This window comes from Pelecanus crispus, chromosome 8 (assembly GCF_030463565.1).
Source record: "Pelecanus crispus isolate bPelCri1 chromosome 8, bPelCri1.pri, whole genome shotgun sequence".
NCBI classification, from domain to species: Eukaryota; Metazoa; Chordata; class Aves; order Pelecaniformes; family Pelecanidae; genus Pelecanus; species Pelecanus crispus.
Genome location: NC_134650.1, coordinates 18,755,219 through 18,773,074, shown reverse-complemented (window position 1 = coordinate 18,773,074; position 17,856 = coordinate 18,755,219). Strand labels below are relative to the sequence as shown.

Below are 17,856 nucleotides of genomic sequence, written 5' to 3'. Positions count from 1 at the left end.
AAAAATCTTACCATACTGTAAAACACATTGCTTATAATTCTCTGACAAATTGTCCCTCCTTAACAGTCCTTTGGCCTTGTGTTCTCCTTGTTTGAACTTCTAATTTTGAGAACTTTTAGTGATTTCTTTTCAAATCTGTGGTCAAAAGGGGTCAATGGAAGGTCTAATAAACACACATACGAGAGATATTAATGTTATAGGTGAATAGTTAAAATGAAATTAACAATGTGGAGTTGTTCCTATCTTGTCTAATCTATTGATATCTTAAAAATGTTTTGAAAATTCGATTTGCACAGTCCACTTACCTTGTTGCAGTGTAACAGAAAGTGAACAGCCTTTTCTAGTTAGGTCTTTTGGGTTTCTCAACAAGAAGAGAACTTGAAATCAAGAGATTTAAAAGAAGAGTGAAGCTTGGTGCACAACTTGAAGAACTGCATAAATAAGTAAATTAATAAATCTGAGCAAAATTTCTGGAACTAATGCCCTTGTTCTCAGCTTTCTCCACACTTACGAACATGGAAACAATTCACTAGAATATTGTGAATATACATGGAAAAAAGTTGGTGTGGTGTGGGGTCCTCCCTGTAATGCCATTGTTTAAAACAAGAATTTAGAGCTTTAATAGGGAAGTGAACTGGCTACCATTTAAAAACAGACAAACAAACAACAGAATAAAATTCATGGGTAGAAGAACCTGCCATTCTTTTTAACATTAGTTTTATTACTCAGAATTTAATTTTCAGAACCTCCATGCTCTCACCAAAATGGAAAGCGCTTGCTGCTGACTTCTACTAGAACACATTCACTCCTTACTTTTATATCATAATGCAAACCTCGCTTAGTAGGAAGAGTTTTTCTAGAAGCTCAAATACACATTAACATATTGCAGTTACAGTACCTGCTACACAACAGTGCTAAAATCTGAGCATATTCGGTAAAAATATTTAATATAAATAGCAAGTGTCACACAGCATCGACCAGTGGAATGAATAAAAAGTACATATGCAAGAGAGATTGTTCTCCGGTAACTTTAGCAGGGTTATGCTGACTTACATGTACCAAGACCAGAACCCAGCACTTGCAACTATACAAGGTTTGCAAACCACAGCCTACATCCATACAGACCTCCTGAGCTGGGTATGTGGTTTTGCTAAATATATGTGTTTAAGCAAATCTACTGATCAAGTCTTGCATATAACTGTGTCATTACTTGGGGGTGATTCTGTGACTTTTACAAGAATCTTTAAGTGTCTAAGTATGTAACAGTTGTCATTACAAAGTATGATAAGCCATTTCCTGAAACTAAATTTTATTTAGCTATTCTGTTGTTATTAACAGAATTATTATTATTTTGAAAGTTAATCTCTGCCAGGCATGTTACAGGTGCACATTTTCATGGATCTTCTTTTGGCTTATTTTTAAATACCGAAAAAGGTTTTAAACACTATTTTGAAAATTAAAATACTTCATACAGCTTTTAAAACTCTCCATTAAAAGGGCTGAACTCTTTATTGAAAACTTTGCTAAAAATTTACATACATAAGGACACCATATAAAAGTGGCTGATGCATCCAGACAGTCCTGCAAGTTTTATTCTGGCTACTGTTTTGCAGGCAAAAGGGTTAATGTACAATAAGTCTGCACAGGATTCACTGCACCTGCATATGCATAGGCCATGCATAGATTTCTTGAGGGATCATAACAAACTCCATAGTCCATTTACCTCAGTAGGGATTCCCATTCTTTTTTGCGGTCACCACCTAACTTTCTTGTGTGCCTGCCAGAGATACCGAGGTCTTGTACACAAGGTGATCTTTACTGGCATGGTTAAGGAAACCCATCCTGCATGTCTATTGGGGCATGATATCTTGTGGAGGATGGAAAATGAAGACTGAGTGAAGATCGACTTTGTCACAGAGTATTTGAGAGGATCGAACCCAAAAGTTGTCTTCATCTTTGAGTTATGTGTAAAGCTGTGCCAAACAGAGCATCAGACGACTGGAAACCCTCCTTTCCTTGCAGTACCTAGGCCTTTAAGTAAACCTGCAAATTTGAAACTATTCATCCATTTGGGCCTTCTCTGATAAATATAAGTAAATTTTTACTCTCATTCAGGATATTTACGTCGATGATGCTATCACTGTTTGGAACCCTGACACCTCTTGCACTTATGTTGCTATTAAAGCAATCTTAGGGAGAAGTTTAGAAAATTAACTTTGCTTAATGCTATATTTTGATTTAACATGGAAGCCTTTCTTTCATTCCCAATTACTTGCACAGTGGAATCAAAGGTCTAGCTCAGGCACAAGGTCCCAAAGCAAAAGGCAGAGTACAGCTCCACTTACCGCTTCACTTTCACCCTTTCCCTTAGACAAGAGGAAGGTGGAAAAAGCCACTTGGTCTTTGCCAGTTCTGTGTTGTAGTTGAACTGCTCTGGGTGGACATAGGGAAGAGGGAGTGAAGAGAGATTCTTGGACTGGTTTAAGGCTCCAGTTCAAAAGGCAGTACATGGACACATACGGAGCTTCAGGCACTCCTTCAAGCTTGTTGTGGTTTAGCCCCAGCCAGCAACTAAGCACCACGCAGCCGCTCGCTCACTCCCCCTACCCTGATGGGACGGGGGAGAGAATCGAAGGAGTAAGAGTGAGAAACACTCCTGGGTTGAGATAAGAACAGTTTAATAATTGAAATAAAGTAAAATCGTAATGCTAATAGTAACAGTATAATAATGATAATAATAATAATAATATACAAAGCAAGTGATGCACAATGCAATTGCTCACCACCCGCTGACCGATACCCAGACAGTTCCCGAACAGCAATCCCTGCTCCCCGGCCAACCCCCCCCCCCCCCAGTTTATATACTGAGCATGACATCATATGGTATGGAATAGCCCTTTGGGCAGTTTGGATCAACTGTCCTGGCTGTGCCCCCTCCCAGTTTCTTGTGTACCTGGCAGAGCATGGGAAGCTGAAAAGTCCTTGACTAGCATAAGCAGTACTCAGCAACAACTAAAAACATCAGCGTGTTATCAACATTCTTCTCCTACTAAATCCAAACCACAGCACTATGCCTGCTACTAGGAAGAAAATTAACTCTATCCCAGCCGAAACCAGGACAAAGCTAAATAGAAAATGCCACCATGTAGTATTTCTACTTGAATATATAAATTTATTTTTGAAGATAGAGAATATCAGCTTTAAAACACTTGGTGAAAATTTACTTTTAAGAGTACTAACCATATCTTAAGAATTTCCTCAGCACAAGAAGGACATGGACCTGTTGGAGTGGGTCCAGAGGAGGGACACCAAAATGATCCGAGGGCTGGAGCACCTCTCCTATGAGGACAGGCTGAGAGAGTTGGGGTTGTTCAGCCTGGAGAAGAGAAGGCTGCAGGGAGACCTTATTGCAGCCTTTCAGTACTTAAAGGGGGCCTACAGGAAGGATGGGGACAATCTTTTTAGCAAGGCCTGTTGTGACAGGACAAGGAATAATGGATTTAAACTAAAGAAGGATAGATTTAGACTGGATATAAGGAAGAAGTTTTTTACAGTGAGGGTGGTGAAGCACTGGCACAGGTTGCCCAGAGAGGCAGTGGAGGCCCCATCCCTGGAAACCTTCAAGGTCAGGTTGGATGGGGCTCTGAGCAACCTGATCTAGTTAAAGCTGTCCCTGCTCCCCGCAGAGGGGGTGGGCTAGATGATCTCTAAATGTCTCTTCCAACCCAAAGCATTCTGTGATTTATGGTTCTATAATTTAAGCATAGTTGCTATTGAATGAAACGATATATGCCTATCTGTTCCAGTGACATACATAAATCTGCTATGGCACTGATGAATGATCTTTGGAGATCTGATACTGCATGACTACGTGTGATGGAACCCACTCTCCAGTTTCCAGACCACAGAGGGTTTTCCCTACTTCACTTGTTAACAGATTTAGTAGAAAACCATGGCCCAGCCATTATCCCAGAGTTATCACATTGCCACAGACCTTTAAGGAGCAGCAACATTTGGGCCAAGTAATCTATTGGTAGGAACCCCTAATATACATTTTCTCTCTTTTCCCACTGAGAAATTAAAATAAATAATTTTGGCATGACCATCAGCTTTAGAGATTGGGTTATATGAATGTAGCTGTCATCCTATGTAAGAGATAGCATCATGCTTGACCTAACAACTTGTTCAGTTATTAATAGCTTAGCTCAGTTGCAACCTGTTTTCTTCAAACATACACCATGCTTAACGCCTGGCATTTTTGTAACAATATGAAAAACTGTTAAAAAACATAGTGTTATGGTCTTTCGTTGAGCTCATTCATATTTCTGTTGTACTTGCTATATCTTATGAAAGAACCATTTAAGTCAATATTAATACCACTAGGTTAACACACGCTTCACACCTGAAGCTTCACAAACAACACACTGCATCCTGAAAGAGTAAGTGGTACACTGGTGAAACAGGGAAGGCATATGGTATATTTTACAAAGAGCAGACATTGAATATCTGTCTTAAGTGCTAAATGAAGCTCAGACCTAGTCATGAGGGTGTAATTAATATTTTGATAATAAATCTAATGAAACAAAAGGCCAATATACAGTTTAAGGTCACATGGAGTCTTCTTATTGCTCATCATCACTATTGGAAGTCACAGAAGGTCATAAAGGTTTATACTTGTGGATAACAAATGTGAGTCTAGCAAAATATTTTAAAGTGCATTCAACAGAATGTGCCTTACTTAATGCAGTCAGAATTAATATACAAGAAAAAGCAAAGATCTCATTCAAAATAACATTGGTTGTTGGTCAATACCTGAACCATGATCTAAACACTGAAGTTAGTCTTTGAGAGAACACCTTTCCAAGTTTTCAGTACCTCAAGGTACTAATACAGGCTGTTGATCCTTTTGGCTATCCTCAGTGGCAGGTTGCTGGCAAACCTGAGATTTGAAATTTTCAACCTTGGTCAGAAAGCTTATGGCATGTCCCATAGCATTTGCAAAAATTTCCAGTAATAAAAAGAGCATCATTGCACTAAAGTACATAATTACATCTGCCAATTCAGGCATGGTAAATGTGCTGAGTTCTGAATGGGACACATTCAGACCCTACAAACATGGCACAGTCTGAAGGTCATTCTGCTTTCAGGAGAGTCAAAGTGCAAACCTAAAAATTAAGAAATCTATGGTGCTTTTTTTCTCTTTTAAAAAGGAATGTCTTGGGTTTGGGCAGAGGTGAATGTGTGTGCACACATGCTCTCTCAGATGAGATGCTACAGGTTGTTGAAAGGTTTAGAACATAACTGATATTCAGTCAATTTTGAAGCCAACACAATCATATTGTATCTGCCTGACAGACTTTTCTCAAAGGCTTCGTCACAAACTATGCTCTTGACAGTGTTCAATATGCAACTATGCAACTTCCTGGTCCTAGAGGACTTTGCTTTCCATCTCTCTCACCCATCTTAAATCCTTTATCCCAATACAGGTAGAATGGATTCTACTCATGACAATATTTGCAGTTAAGTGAACAAAAGCCAGTTTTGGAGTACTGCTTTGGGGGTTAGTTGTGTGTGGGGTTTTTTATTTTCAACTTCCTGCCAGTTTTAAGCTAAGCGTCTGGTGGAGGAGGTAGAAAGAGAAAGAGAAGTCTGAGTAACATTTTCTGCAAGTGCTGTTGCCTTATCCTCTCCTATCATCCACTCCCACAACTCAGAAAGCAGTGTGGTTTTGGTACTTCCTTCCTCACATGGCTACAGATTCAGCTGCTAAGTGCACGGATCTCCTGTAATAATGTTGCTTGTAAAGTGTTACCATACTAAAGTTTGCTTTCTTTTAATAACTTCTCTGAGCCACTGGTTTGAAGCATTTCAAATAATTAGACATTGTATTTTAAGCAGCAAATGATTAAATTTTTTGGCAGCAAGATAAGATGAGCAACTTTTTCCTTTCAGTTTTTCCTCAAAAACCAGTTGGTGTAAATCCTCATAGCAGCCAGCCCAGGTTTAGTCCAGAAAGCTTCCAAACACTCAGGTCTCATTCATACCCATAGAAGTCTGAACTAAAAGAATTATTAGCTCTAAAACTAGTGATCTTCATATTACTTCTTTAGCTGAAAATAAACGCAATATTATGAAAGATCCTTCCTCTACATCCACTACAACGGAGAACAAGCCACACACAAGTTCCGTAATCCACTTCTCAACCAAAGCACTGGTATATGCAGTGCACTGTTCACCCTGGAACATTTCCTGATGTTTCACATAGAATTTATTATTCACACAGCAACTTCCTTATCACCTGCAGCAGAAGGAAATTTCTTGTGCAGAGAAGTGTTGATTACATGGGAAAGAAGAAGAGCAAGGGAAGTCCTATGTTTATAATTTGGCATTTTTCTGTCTTTATGTAATCTGCTTGGGTAATGAAGTCAGATTTAGACAGCCGTAATCCTTCTTAAATTATTAACATTTGTGGATGTGCTTCTTTCAAAAGGGGCAAGTGTGACAATATTTGCTTCAAATCAGAAAACTGCAAAGTACTGTCTTAAAAAAGAAAAACAAAAAAAAATTCTTTCTCTGCATCTCTATTTTCATACTTGGATCCTTGAGTATGTATCCTTAACTTCAAATTACCCATCTTCATCCTTTTCAGACAGCATGACCATACTGATCTGAAACTGTTTGTTCTCTGATACTTGCTGGTAGCCTGATCTGTCCCCACAGCACTTTCCATAATCAAACAGAGCAACACTATGCCTTGAATTTATCTTTTAATCTGAATTACAGTAAGGTAAATATTAGGAAAGTAGCAAGGGCAAGAGAAGGGATATTCAAAATAAGAGAAAGATTTTTAGCATGGTTCAGGATCAAAAAAAAAAAGTATGTTTTTGTTGGCTTTCTTTTTAATATTACATTGCTTGAAAGCTTATCTTCCTCAAGTTCCAGCCCAGAAAAGCAGTTAGAAATGAGATGTACAAATGAGGTCATTTGGATAAAACTAGGGGATTATTATTGCTGAGAAGCAGAAAAAGACACAAAAGAAGAAAACCGAAATAGAGTGGTAACTGCCTGGCCATAAAAAAGATTTTACAATACTGTTATAAAATTTGATTGACTACATCTAAGATGTATGGAAAAGAGTTCTGCACTAACAAACAATAAAGATAAAATTTTACAGAATTTAGAATCTAAGATAAACAGACATGTTGAGTTCCTGATTTTTTTTATACTACATTTATTTCTGCAATTACTGTCTCTGATAGACCTAAATAATATGAGCTAGAAGTAAAATGGGCTATTTTTAACCAGATATATGTAACCAATTTGCTTTTTCACAGTACTCTTTTCGGTGGGACTTCCCTGAAATAGAAATATTGAGAATTAAGAATCAGACCATGACACATCATAAGCTTTCTTTGATACAAAAACTTTCTTTGAAACAAAATAATCATAGAGACAAACTTCATTACTAGCTAAGCAGAATTCTGTTTCTCTCAGTGGACCTAATCCTGTTAATCTCAGTAACCTGTAACCACAGAGTTGTTCTCGGGGACTCAACCCATATAAAAACTCTCAGTCCCACATGTCTGTGCTAGCTACGGATGCCAGCAATATTAGCAGCATAAATGCATGCTCCTGACTGAAATTTTACTCAAGGTGGCATTTCATTGATTGTTTTTCACCCTACTGCTGTATACAAACTAGGCATAAGCGACGAAAAAAGCATCCACTTGGAAAAATCTCTCTTGGCATACAGCTATACTCTTCATATGTTCCATGAATATTTCTGCCCTGCACTGCAAATGTGTTATAACATGGAATTAAATCAGCCTTTTCACCTTCTTTACTGGAGGGATTCTGGATCAGGTATACCTTGGTTTCAGAGGGAGGGAGACAAAAAGAATACACAGTAGACAGAGGGTACATTTAATCCCCACTTTTGCAACCTTAAGCTTGGTAGTAGCTGTTTCCTGAAGCATTATCTGTTTTTTCCATGCAAAATAATACAAATGCAATCACCATTATTTAAAGCAGTGTTCTAGTGCGTGATGTCTACCACATCCAAAGTTTCTAAGGCTTGCTGGGTTTAATGTTTATTTTTAAATTTGATCCAACAATATGGGATTTTATCTAGGTAAAAAAATTTCTAGTTTTCAATTGGACATGCTATAGTGCAACTTTGCAATAAGATGATAAATTCAATATTCTTACCACATAGTAAATAATAATTCTAATTACCAGATTTAATTTAGTAAATATTGAGGGAAAGCAGCTAAGAAAATGACTGACAAGTTTCAAGGAGTTCTTTTAAACTATTTTTGTGTTTCTTTTAAATAGAATTGTAAGTAAATTAAGTCAAGAAATAAACAGAAATGAAGGGAGGATACCTTTCTTTCCAAAATGGTAAGTAAAATGATTCAGCTTTCTTTCTCAGAACTTTCAGATATGTCCTTTCTGGACTGTTTTCCATTTGGTCACCAATGCCTGGGTCAGAGGGACAGTCTGGAAATTATATAAAATAAAACTGTTTTGTTAATGTCATCTGTTAAGAACAGCAAAGCCTGAGCCCATGAACACCCTAGATACTTCTGCCATGTCTGGAACCAAGTAACATATAAATTTCATAAAATTTTCCACCTGAGTAAATTAATCTTTAGGAATGCTGTAAAGCCTAGGCACATATGATTGCATTAATATTTTATATTAATATATAAATTAATATATTATATATAATTAATATTTAATAATAAATTAATGCATGTCACAGACCTATACATCATTACACTTTTTAATACTTTATGACTTATCATTGAATATAATATTCTTGCAATAGAAAAAGAGCAAAAATTGCAAGAACATTGCACGACAACAATTTATATTCATACAGAATAAAAATCTAAGCCTAGTCTACATAACATGGTTTTACATCATCTGATACCTTGATTTTACACCTTTGCGTTACCTGGAGTTCAAAGCTAGAATTGAAAACCAAAAAAAATATTTATGAACCCTACAAATATTTATGAACTTGACTTTCAGCAGCTTGAATGGAATTAGTAAACAAAGTTTCTATTTGCAGGACTGGGGCCCCTGGTAAATTTATTTACTGAATCCCCTTGTTTCTAAACACTCGACCTCACTGACTTGAATTTTTTTTCAAGACAGTTTAGCTTACATTAGGATCTTGTATGTGAAATATGAAGTAGTGTGGTTTTGGCATTTTGGGCAGAGTTAAACTCTGCTATATAAACTTCATTCTATTGTTAAAGCTAACTATTACCTTTATTTGCAATAGATTTTAGTATGCTTCAAACAATTAAGAATTGCAAATGGAAGGAATTTATTTTTTTGTATCTTTGTTGTAGGGCCCAAACACAAAAATGTCCTGAAAATCCAGGTAAGTGTGTACTGGCAGATAGTCTGTAACAAAAAGTGTTTAAAAATATTAAAATATTAAGTTAATCCTTGCAGGGCAGAAGGAATGGGGGGGAGGGTGACCCAAAACAACAAACAGGAAAAGATGAGAGCACGAAGAGGTTGCAAAAAGAATATACTGCAGTTACAGGAGAACAAGTAAGAAAAAATATTTTTAAAATAGAAAAGATGGTGAAAGGCAAAAGCAGAGATGTTTACATGAGCATATCCAAACTGTCTTACTTTAACCCAATACATAGTATCAGTGCTTATATATTTCTGTTCCAACATCTCTGTCCCCTGCCCTTACTCCTAGCAGCACCCTATATTAGAGAGGTAAGAATCTAGATGTCCGCTGTGTTCTGAATTTTTATTTTAATTATTTTCTTAATAGGCCATGAGAACTTAAAACTTCTGCAAGTTACCATGTTCCCCCAGTCCTACTGAAATTAAAAAATCTCTTGATATGAAAGCTAAAATAGTATTAAACAAAGAGATAAGAAGTCTGTGCTCATTCTGAAAGCATTCTACTTCAAATTTTATTTATCTGTAAGTGTAGGACAAACTTGAAGTGACAGCACATATATCATCTCATACAAGGGTAGCTATACTCTTAGTTTTGAATCAGAATGTTATTTGTAGTACCTTTCATGACTGCCTGCCTGCCTTTGAAAGACCTACCTTGTTCCTGTGACATGGTATTGTGGTTCAGAACTGATCTAGGATGCGTTGTGTCCTTTTTGACAAGTTACATCTTGATGGTTTGAAGTTGTACATGCTAAGAAGCCTGTGGTTATGCTTCTTATTGCAGGATACAGTCAAGAAGATGGTGGCTGGTCTTCATTTGTGAGTATCAGGATTAACAAAACCTACTGGTTGAATGGATTATCTCTTCTGTAAGGTCTATCATTTCTTGCATTATCTACTTTGGGCAGCATGGATGGTGTGAGCAATGGCAGGGGGTGTCAGGGGGTGTTGGGATGAGGAGAAAGAGAAGCAGGAGCATGAATAATTGAAGTAGCTGCATACAAATTTCTTCACTGAGAAAAAGGTCTCCCCTGGTAATGCAAGGCAGAACTGGTTCAAGTTGAAGCTCACAGCCTATGACCAGGTCTCCCCAGAACCTTAGCTGAATTTTATGTACCTATTTCCAATTCTTAAAAGAGGTGGCTAGTAAAGGAAATCTTGCTATGTTATTCAATGGCAAATTCTTGCCAATTTATTCTCTAGAGTTGACTTGTTGAAGAATCTAGTTTTTTGCAGCCAACTAGACTGCAAAAGTTCCTTTTGCCTTTCGGCATAGAAAAAACATTGGGAAATGTCATTAGATGAAGCACACACAACTCAGCTAGCTAAATGAATAAGCTGACTGATGCACAGTCCAAGTTTATGAAGATCTCTTACATTGACCAGTGCCAATGTTTCTTTGCAAAAAATGGAGAGGGATTTTTTAAAAACCACTTGCTACTAAGTTTGCAAGAGATTTGCTGCTATTTTAGGAGCACAAAAGGTAAAAGTAGCCACCTATAGAGAACCTGGACTCTATGCCAATAGAGAGTTAGTCTGCAAATTTCAGCCAAGATACCAATGACAAATTGAGTATTCTTTTTCTTGTAAGCCTTGGCAGATTGCATAGAAGATGTGTGCAATGACCACTGCCATATTTTCACTGTGATTTTACTAGGTCTTGCAAGTTGTATGAAGCTTGTTTTTGTTCTGGTCAGTGGAGGGCACCAAGACCCATATCAAAGACCTTATTTTTTCTGAAGCATTTTTAAAAAGTTGAGTTGCAGGCTGTAGAGTACATGCTATTAAGTAAGAATGAATATCAACAGGCATCAGCTGCTGCTCCAGTGTTTCTAGGAAGCACTGAATTGTTTGCTGGCTCCTTGTCTGTTACCTAAAGAAAAGGCACTGTGCATTTCAAGAAGCTATTGCCTTATCTTGACCTTCCACTGCAGTTACTGTTATAAAATGGTACTTGTTTCCTTTCTTAAGATGTTGAGTGCTGTATGCATTAATAAAATGCTGCCTCCTTTTCCCATTTTCCTTCAAAAGAGGATTTTTTCACTCAAACTGCTTGTAAAAACTTGATATCCTCTAGAGTGAAAAATACCACAGTGAAAGGCCACAAGGAAATTGCACTGCAGCATTCAGTATCCTGTTATATTATCCATCTTTTATGTACATTTGCCAGGATGAAGATGATGACTATGAAAGCCCTGATGATGACCAGGAAAAGGAAGATGAGGCTGACTATGAATCACCAACAGAAGAACCTGAGGAAGCAGAACATGATAGTGATGGCTATGAGCCACCTCCATCCAATAATGATGAAGCACACCACAATGTCATATTTCCTGCCAAGTCACTTGCAAACAACACAGATTATATAGGTAATTACTAAAAATTAAGTGTTATTAATAATTTGTAAATGATATTTTCACACATTATCAGCCACAATGTATCTGGTAATGGTCTATAGAAGTTTTTCCTTTAAGATAACAGTATACTTCATGAACAAGATTTAGTGACACAGACTTACTGCATGTTGGTGGCTTTGTGACTTCTAAAGCTAAATTTTCTACTTCAGAGTAGCTCTGTTGGATTAAAGATTAGTTTTGTGTGATGTGTGCATTATTTGGCCTTTGGTTTGAATCTGCATGAAGTTAAACATATGTGCATACTGTATTAGCTTTAGTAGTGCAACCCCGAACAGAGCAAGTTGTCACAACAGTGGCAAAAAACTCTAGTGAAAATTGAGAAAAGAAAGAGAGTGGCTTTCGCTGATTGTCATTTCTTTATGTCTGATTCTTCAGCAGCAGTTGTGGAGTGTCCTGGTTTCGGCTGGGATAGAGTTAATTTTCTTCCTAGCAGCAGGCATAGTGCTGTGGTTTGGATTTAGTAGGAGAAGAATGTTGATAACATGCTGATGTTTTTAGTTGTTGCTGAGTACTGCTTATGCTAGTCAAGGACTTTTTCAGCTTCCCATGCTCTGCCAGGCGCACAAGAAGCTGGGAGGGGGCACAGCCAGAATAGTTGATCCAAACTGCCCAAAGGGCTATTCCATACCATGTGACGTCATGCTCAGTATATAAACTGGAGGGGGGTGGCCGGGGAGCAGCGATCGCTGCTCGGGAACTGTCTGGGTATCGGTCGGCGGGTGGTGAGCAATTGCATTGTGCATCACTTGCTTTGTATATCATTATTATTATTATCATTATTATACTGTTACTATTAGCATTACTATTTTACTTTATTTCAATTACTAAACTGCTCTTATCTCAACCCAGGAGTGTTTCTCACTCTTACTCCTCCGATTCTCTCCCCCATCCCATCGGGGTAGGGGGAGTGAGCGAGCGGCTGCGTGGTGCTTAGTTGCTGGCTGGGGCTGAACCACGACATGGAGTCAAATACAGGAGTACAAAACTGCCCTTTAGACTGACTGGTGTTTCACAGTCATCGTACTGCAGTGAATGAAAACAAATAGTGTGGGCCAACAAACTAGCAGATGGAGTCACCTCACCGCCAAAGGCTCCCACAACAACACTGATCATAAAGCAACTGTCCATTATATACTAAAATAATGTCTTTATGATATATTAATTTAGGTATGCAGGTTATTGCAAAGGCTCTTTTTCATAAACTGCTAATGAGAATAAAATAACCAAACTGTTTGTGTAGTTGTTTAGTTCTGGATTTTTGTTTTCTTTAGACAGACCTCCAACAACTAGATCATCACATCAGCCTCCAGTACCACCCCAGCGACCTGGCCCATCCCCAGTACCAGCCTCATTTGGGGGAAGAGGTGCTTCTGTATGTTTCTTTCTTAATTATTCACTTATTTCCCTTGCTAGTACCTTCTTAGAAGTCCAAGTGTAATGCTGTTTTTATTCACATAGTGTATGTGGAGGAAGAATTTCAGCCATCAAAATAGGTTTGAACTCTGTTACAGGGTGGTAATTTTTTCATTGAACAATTAAATTTCATGGGACAAATATATTAAATTATTTCACATTATTTGCTATTTCTTACACTGGAAATTTGTACCCACCTGTGAATGCCTCTCTCATACAAATTACAGATTTCTAATAGATCCTTCTTTGTTTCTTTAGTGATATTTGTAAAAACAAAAAAAGGCTAAGTCTTTCCAAGCTATATTGCTAGCAATTGTCCAATTCAATTAAGACCATATGAAAGTATAAGGGACTGTATAATGAGAACCCTGATGACCCAGATTTTTTTCCTTTCTTTTGTCCTGTGAACACTTCAAAACTGAAAGCTACTGTGCTGTTTACAACTGGCACTACAGGTTCACTGTATGCCAGAACAGAGGTACATTAGACCTATCCATGTACACAAATAAAGGTTATTTTAGGATTTGATAGAAGTACTTTTGGTCTGATCCAGTGTTCATAGTTCATATATATAAAACACACAGGATTCTTAGGTGTCATGAGTTCTCAAGACTGCTGTCCTAAATTGCTGCTCTGTTTTTTTGGAATAAGAATGAACATTGGAAGGCATTTGTCTGGAGAAATCTAGGTTTAGATGCAATCATCTCTTGCAGCTGCTGACAAACGATGCTGTTTGACCCCCGCTCTCCCAGTAACAAAGAACAGTCCTCTCTCCCCCTGCCTCAGTCAGCAACAGGCAGTAACACAGACTTAATACCTATTTCTCAACTTCAAATTTACATCCACTAGTTTCAATACCAGTTTTCAAAACTAACACCTGTCCTATTGAAGGGGCAAAGATACAACAGCATTATTGAAGCTCCTGTTTCTTTCCTTTGACGATACTCATGCCCTCCCCAAAGACAACATCCCATTAGAGCATTCCTTGTGAGACAAAAGAGATGGAGGCAATTCTGCATCTAACAAAACCCCATGTATGTAGGTCATTCTTCAGGAGTGCTAATGGCTCCTATCCTTCCTGCACTGAGCAGAGACAAAGATTGGCAGATGTGGTGTGGTGGGGTTAATATACTAAAATTAAACCAGAAAGGTGTAGACACAGTTTAACCACATGTAAAATATTTGTTTTAGCTACCAGCTTTTCCTCCTCCACCAAGCAACAATGACTTGAGTAGAGACAGAAATACCAAGCCTTTGAAACGTAAGTACAGCTGGTTTTCTCTTTGTAAAGCTTTTCCCACGGGCTATATACCACTTCACTTTTGCCTGTATCTCCTCAGTTCCACTCTCTTCTACTACCTATACAGAAGCCTTGATCTTTATTCTAAGAAGTAACACTAGTTCATGGCTATATAAAATAAAGATATATTGACCTATACTAGCGAATTATCTTACACAGATTTTGTGTTTAGCCCCAGCTCCTTCTATAGACAGAAGCACAAAACCCCCACTGGATCGCCTTGCTCCACCATTTGAAAGAGAAAGCCCAGTATCAGGTCAGTATTTGCCTATGCTAATATCAATGGGGTTCTTTTAATTATTCAAATTATCAGTTTGAATATCATTCATTCAAAAGAACAAGTCTCAACTAAACGTACTGTAATCCAATCACATACAAGGTGATCTGTTTATGAATAAATAATATAAACAGTACTTACAAAGTGAGAGGAATTATCTCTAGAAAGTAGCAACCCCAGACCAGGACTAGTTGAACAGAAAGACATTATGAGATCCCTGTGCAATAAAGGTTTGATGTAAAACTTAAATGAATGAACAAGGAAATGTTTAGTAGGTTAAAAGAGGAAATAACTTTTGCATACAAAGCTAATGAAACTCTGCATACACTGCATACATATGTAATGTGACACCCAGACTTAAAAGAATGCTGAGAACTGAAAAAACAGAAAAAAAGGCATTTGTTTCAGACCTGAAAACCGTATCTTACAAAGAATCTAAAGAGACTACGCTATGATTTTTATTTATTAGCTAAACACTTTCATCTGTTATGTAATATCATAAAAGTATCCAGTAACTCAAAGCTGAACCATAGAAAGTATGATTGTAAAACACACCACTTTGAAAATTTTTAAATTTTCCTTTAGTAGGAGATACTGCAATTTTGCTGTCTCTTGCAAAGCCAAAATATTTTTCTGGCTTACATCTCAGGAGGCTGAGTGCTTCAATCTGCAAAATTCACTTTCAATGATATGCAAACCTTGTTTGTTTCATAGAAAGTTTAATTAATTATCTTAACTTTCATTTTTTCTAAATGTAAGCTTTCACTATTTTCAGGGAGGAAGCCAGGCTTTCCTGAAAAGGTAGGGTCTCTTTTGTTCTGTGCTTGTTGATGTTTTTCACCTATTTTGATACGCTTACACATTCACTTAACTATTCCTTGTTTTTTTACAGCCTTTGACTTCACAGCTAAGGTAAGAATTTTGCCTCTGGAAATGAGACTCTCAATGCCAGTATTACCCAGTAATTAGTAAGCAGCTTTTTGCCTTTATTTCATCATCTTGCTCCTGATTTAGATCCCTGGGGGAACAGCTAGCAATGATGCCAAAACCTCCTGTCCCACCAAGTGACAGATATGAAAGAGGCAATCCATCTCCTCTAAGGAAGCAAACCCCTGTAAAGTAAGTGTTCATTTAATTGAAATTTAGTAAAGGATAAATCAAATTTAACAAAAATATGGATAAGCAACACAGGATAGTATAATTTACTGCTATTGCATGACTGCAGTGTCTGCGGATATCAAAATTTTGCTTTATGAATATGCATGGGATGTGCTGTAAGCTACAGAAAAGTGTGAATGCAGAAAAAGCTCTCTCTCCAGTCATATCTGAAACAGCCATTACGTAGGTCATGACTCAGTTCCAAGTTGCGCCAAGAAATATATGATCCATGTTTTTTCCACCAGATCAAGTTCTTGCTCTAGGGAACATTCTTTCATGAGTTCTATCACTTTTTTTTTTTTTTTAAAGGATGTTAGAAAAAGAAAGCTTTACTTTCATACCATTGATTTTATTAGCCTGCAAAACTCCTCCTTAATGGCAAACAGCATTCTCTAGCAGAACTAGATCATTCTCTAGCATTTTCTAGATAACTTGTGGGCTGAACAGTGTGACTGATCTTAGAACAAAATGAGAAAGTAATTGAGACCTGCTAATCAGCCAGGATAGTTCATCAGAGAAACAAAGACTAGAAGGCTTATCATGTGCTCCAGCAATGTTGCTAAGTACTATAAATGAGTTCCAGACTTGAAGTCTAATATTTCATCACTGTAAAAACTTGTTTTAAGCTCTAATTTTATAATCAATTCATCAGACATTTTCCTTGTTGATAGAATCAAGATGGGCTAAGGACCAGCATAATGACTTAGATTATGGCTGAAAATTAGAATCTTAGCTGTTTTTATGATGAAAAAATATTGCTGCATTCATTGGGTCTGTAAAACTTACTATGAATTCATGTCTTAGTTGAAAATATGGCCTAATGCACACAAAGTGAGTGAGTAATATTCCACCTATGATTCATGCCTTGTTTTCTCTGTTTCATTCAGGCAGGGTTGGCCACCACACAAAAAAATTGAAGTAAGTATAGTCTCAAAGCAAATATTTAAAGGTATAGGGACTACAATAAAATGAAGTACCTGTATAAACTAATAATTCTGGAAAAGGTAAACTCGTTTCTTTTATCAGTTATAATGAATGCTCATGGATCTTTCATAGCATATGGTTTCTTTTTAAACAGTTCTTCTGTGTCAAGCTCAGTTTATTCCCTGAGTTTTTTATCTTAGATAACAGCAAGAATAAGGCCAGAATTTTTTTTATGATATGGGAGAAGTGATTTTGCTTACACTACGTTTTGGGGTTTGGGGTTTTTTTTCAGCTTAAGCTGACCTAAGGATTTCACTTTCAGATAACTCTGAGAGCCTACACTTATTGAAGAGGAAAGTTTACATCTGCTGAGAGTTTCTGACTATTTTGGGTCAAGATCCATTATGGGATATCTACCTCATAGCTTATTTGTAAATAATAGCTGCACCTTAATGCAAGAACTTTAAAAATTATTTGGTGTTGCATGAAGATAGAAACCCCAGCATTTTAGATGAAAGGGACACTATAGATATTAGAGTCCTTGTGTACTCAAAATTCACCAACTTCTAGGTTTTTGTTTTGTAAAATATTCCTAAGAATATGTTGCTAATGTTTGTTTTCTTCTGGCTCCCCAGGAAGAAGACGACAGTAAGTATTTCTACACTGATTTTCAAAACTTAAAGTCGTTCTTTGTCTTAGTTCTAAAGAAGAAAATAAAGATTGCAGAGTTGTTTCTTTAGAGCCATATCAAAAAGTCAGGTGGTATCCTGACAGGTTATAGAATGCTTATGAAGTACCTCATGCAGATTTAGATATCAAAGCCACAAAACACAGGAAATCAATAGCTAATAGCTTCCTTCAGTCAGCCAGTTACAAGACAGGAGGGTTTCTTAGTTTGAAACACATTACATTTTAGAGAATTGTGATCT

The 17,856-nt window shown here is 37.2% G+C and overlaps 1 protein-coding gene across 1 annotated transcript in view; it reads left to right on the top strand.

Annotated features, from left to right (window-relative positions):
* LCP2 (lymphocyte cytosolic protein 2) overlaps nt 1-17,856 on the top strand; it is a 35,607-nt gene that overhangs the window by 8,001 nt on the left and 9,750 nt on the right. Inside the window, exons 4-15 of the mRNA XM_075715187.1 lie at nt 8,335-8,400; nt 9,363-9,394; nt 10,223-10,257; nt 11,609-11,807; nt 13,127-13,227; nt 14,460-14,529; nt 14,741-14,824; nt 15,621-15,646; nt 15,738-15,757; nt 15,860-15,964; nt 16,891-16,921; nt 17,563-17,575. Of these exons, the coding sequence (XP_075571302.1) occupies nt 8,335-8,400; nt 9,363-9,394; nt 10,223-10,257; nt 11,609-11,807; nt 13,127-13,227; nt 14,460-14,529; nt 14,741-14,824; nt 15,621-15,646; nt 15,738-15,757; nt 15,860-15,964; nt 16,891-16,921; nt 17,563-17,575 (782 nt within the window). The remainder of the gene's footprint in view (nt 1-8,334; nt 8,401-9,362; nt 9,395-10,222; nt 10,258-11,608; nt 11,808-13,126; nt 13,228-14,459; nt 14,530-14,740; nt 14,825-15,620; nt 15,647-15,737; nt 15,758-15,859; nt 15,965-16,890; nt 16,922-17,562; nt 17,576-17,856) is intronic.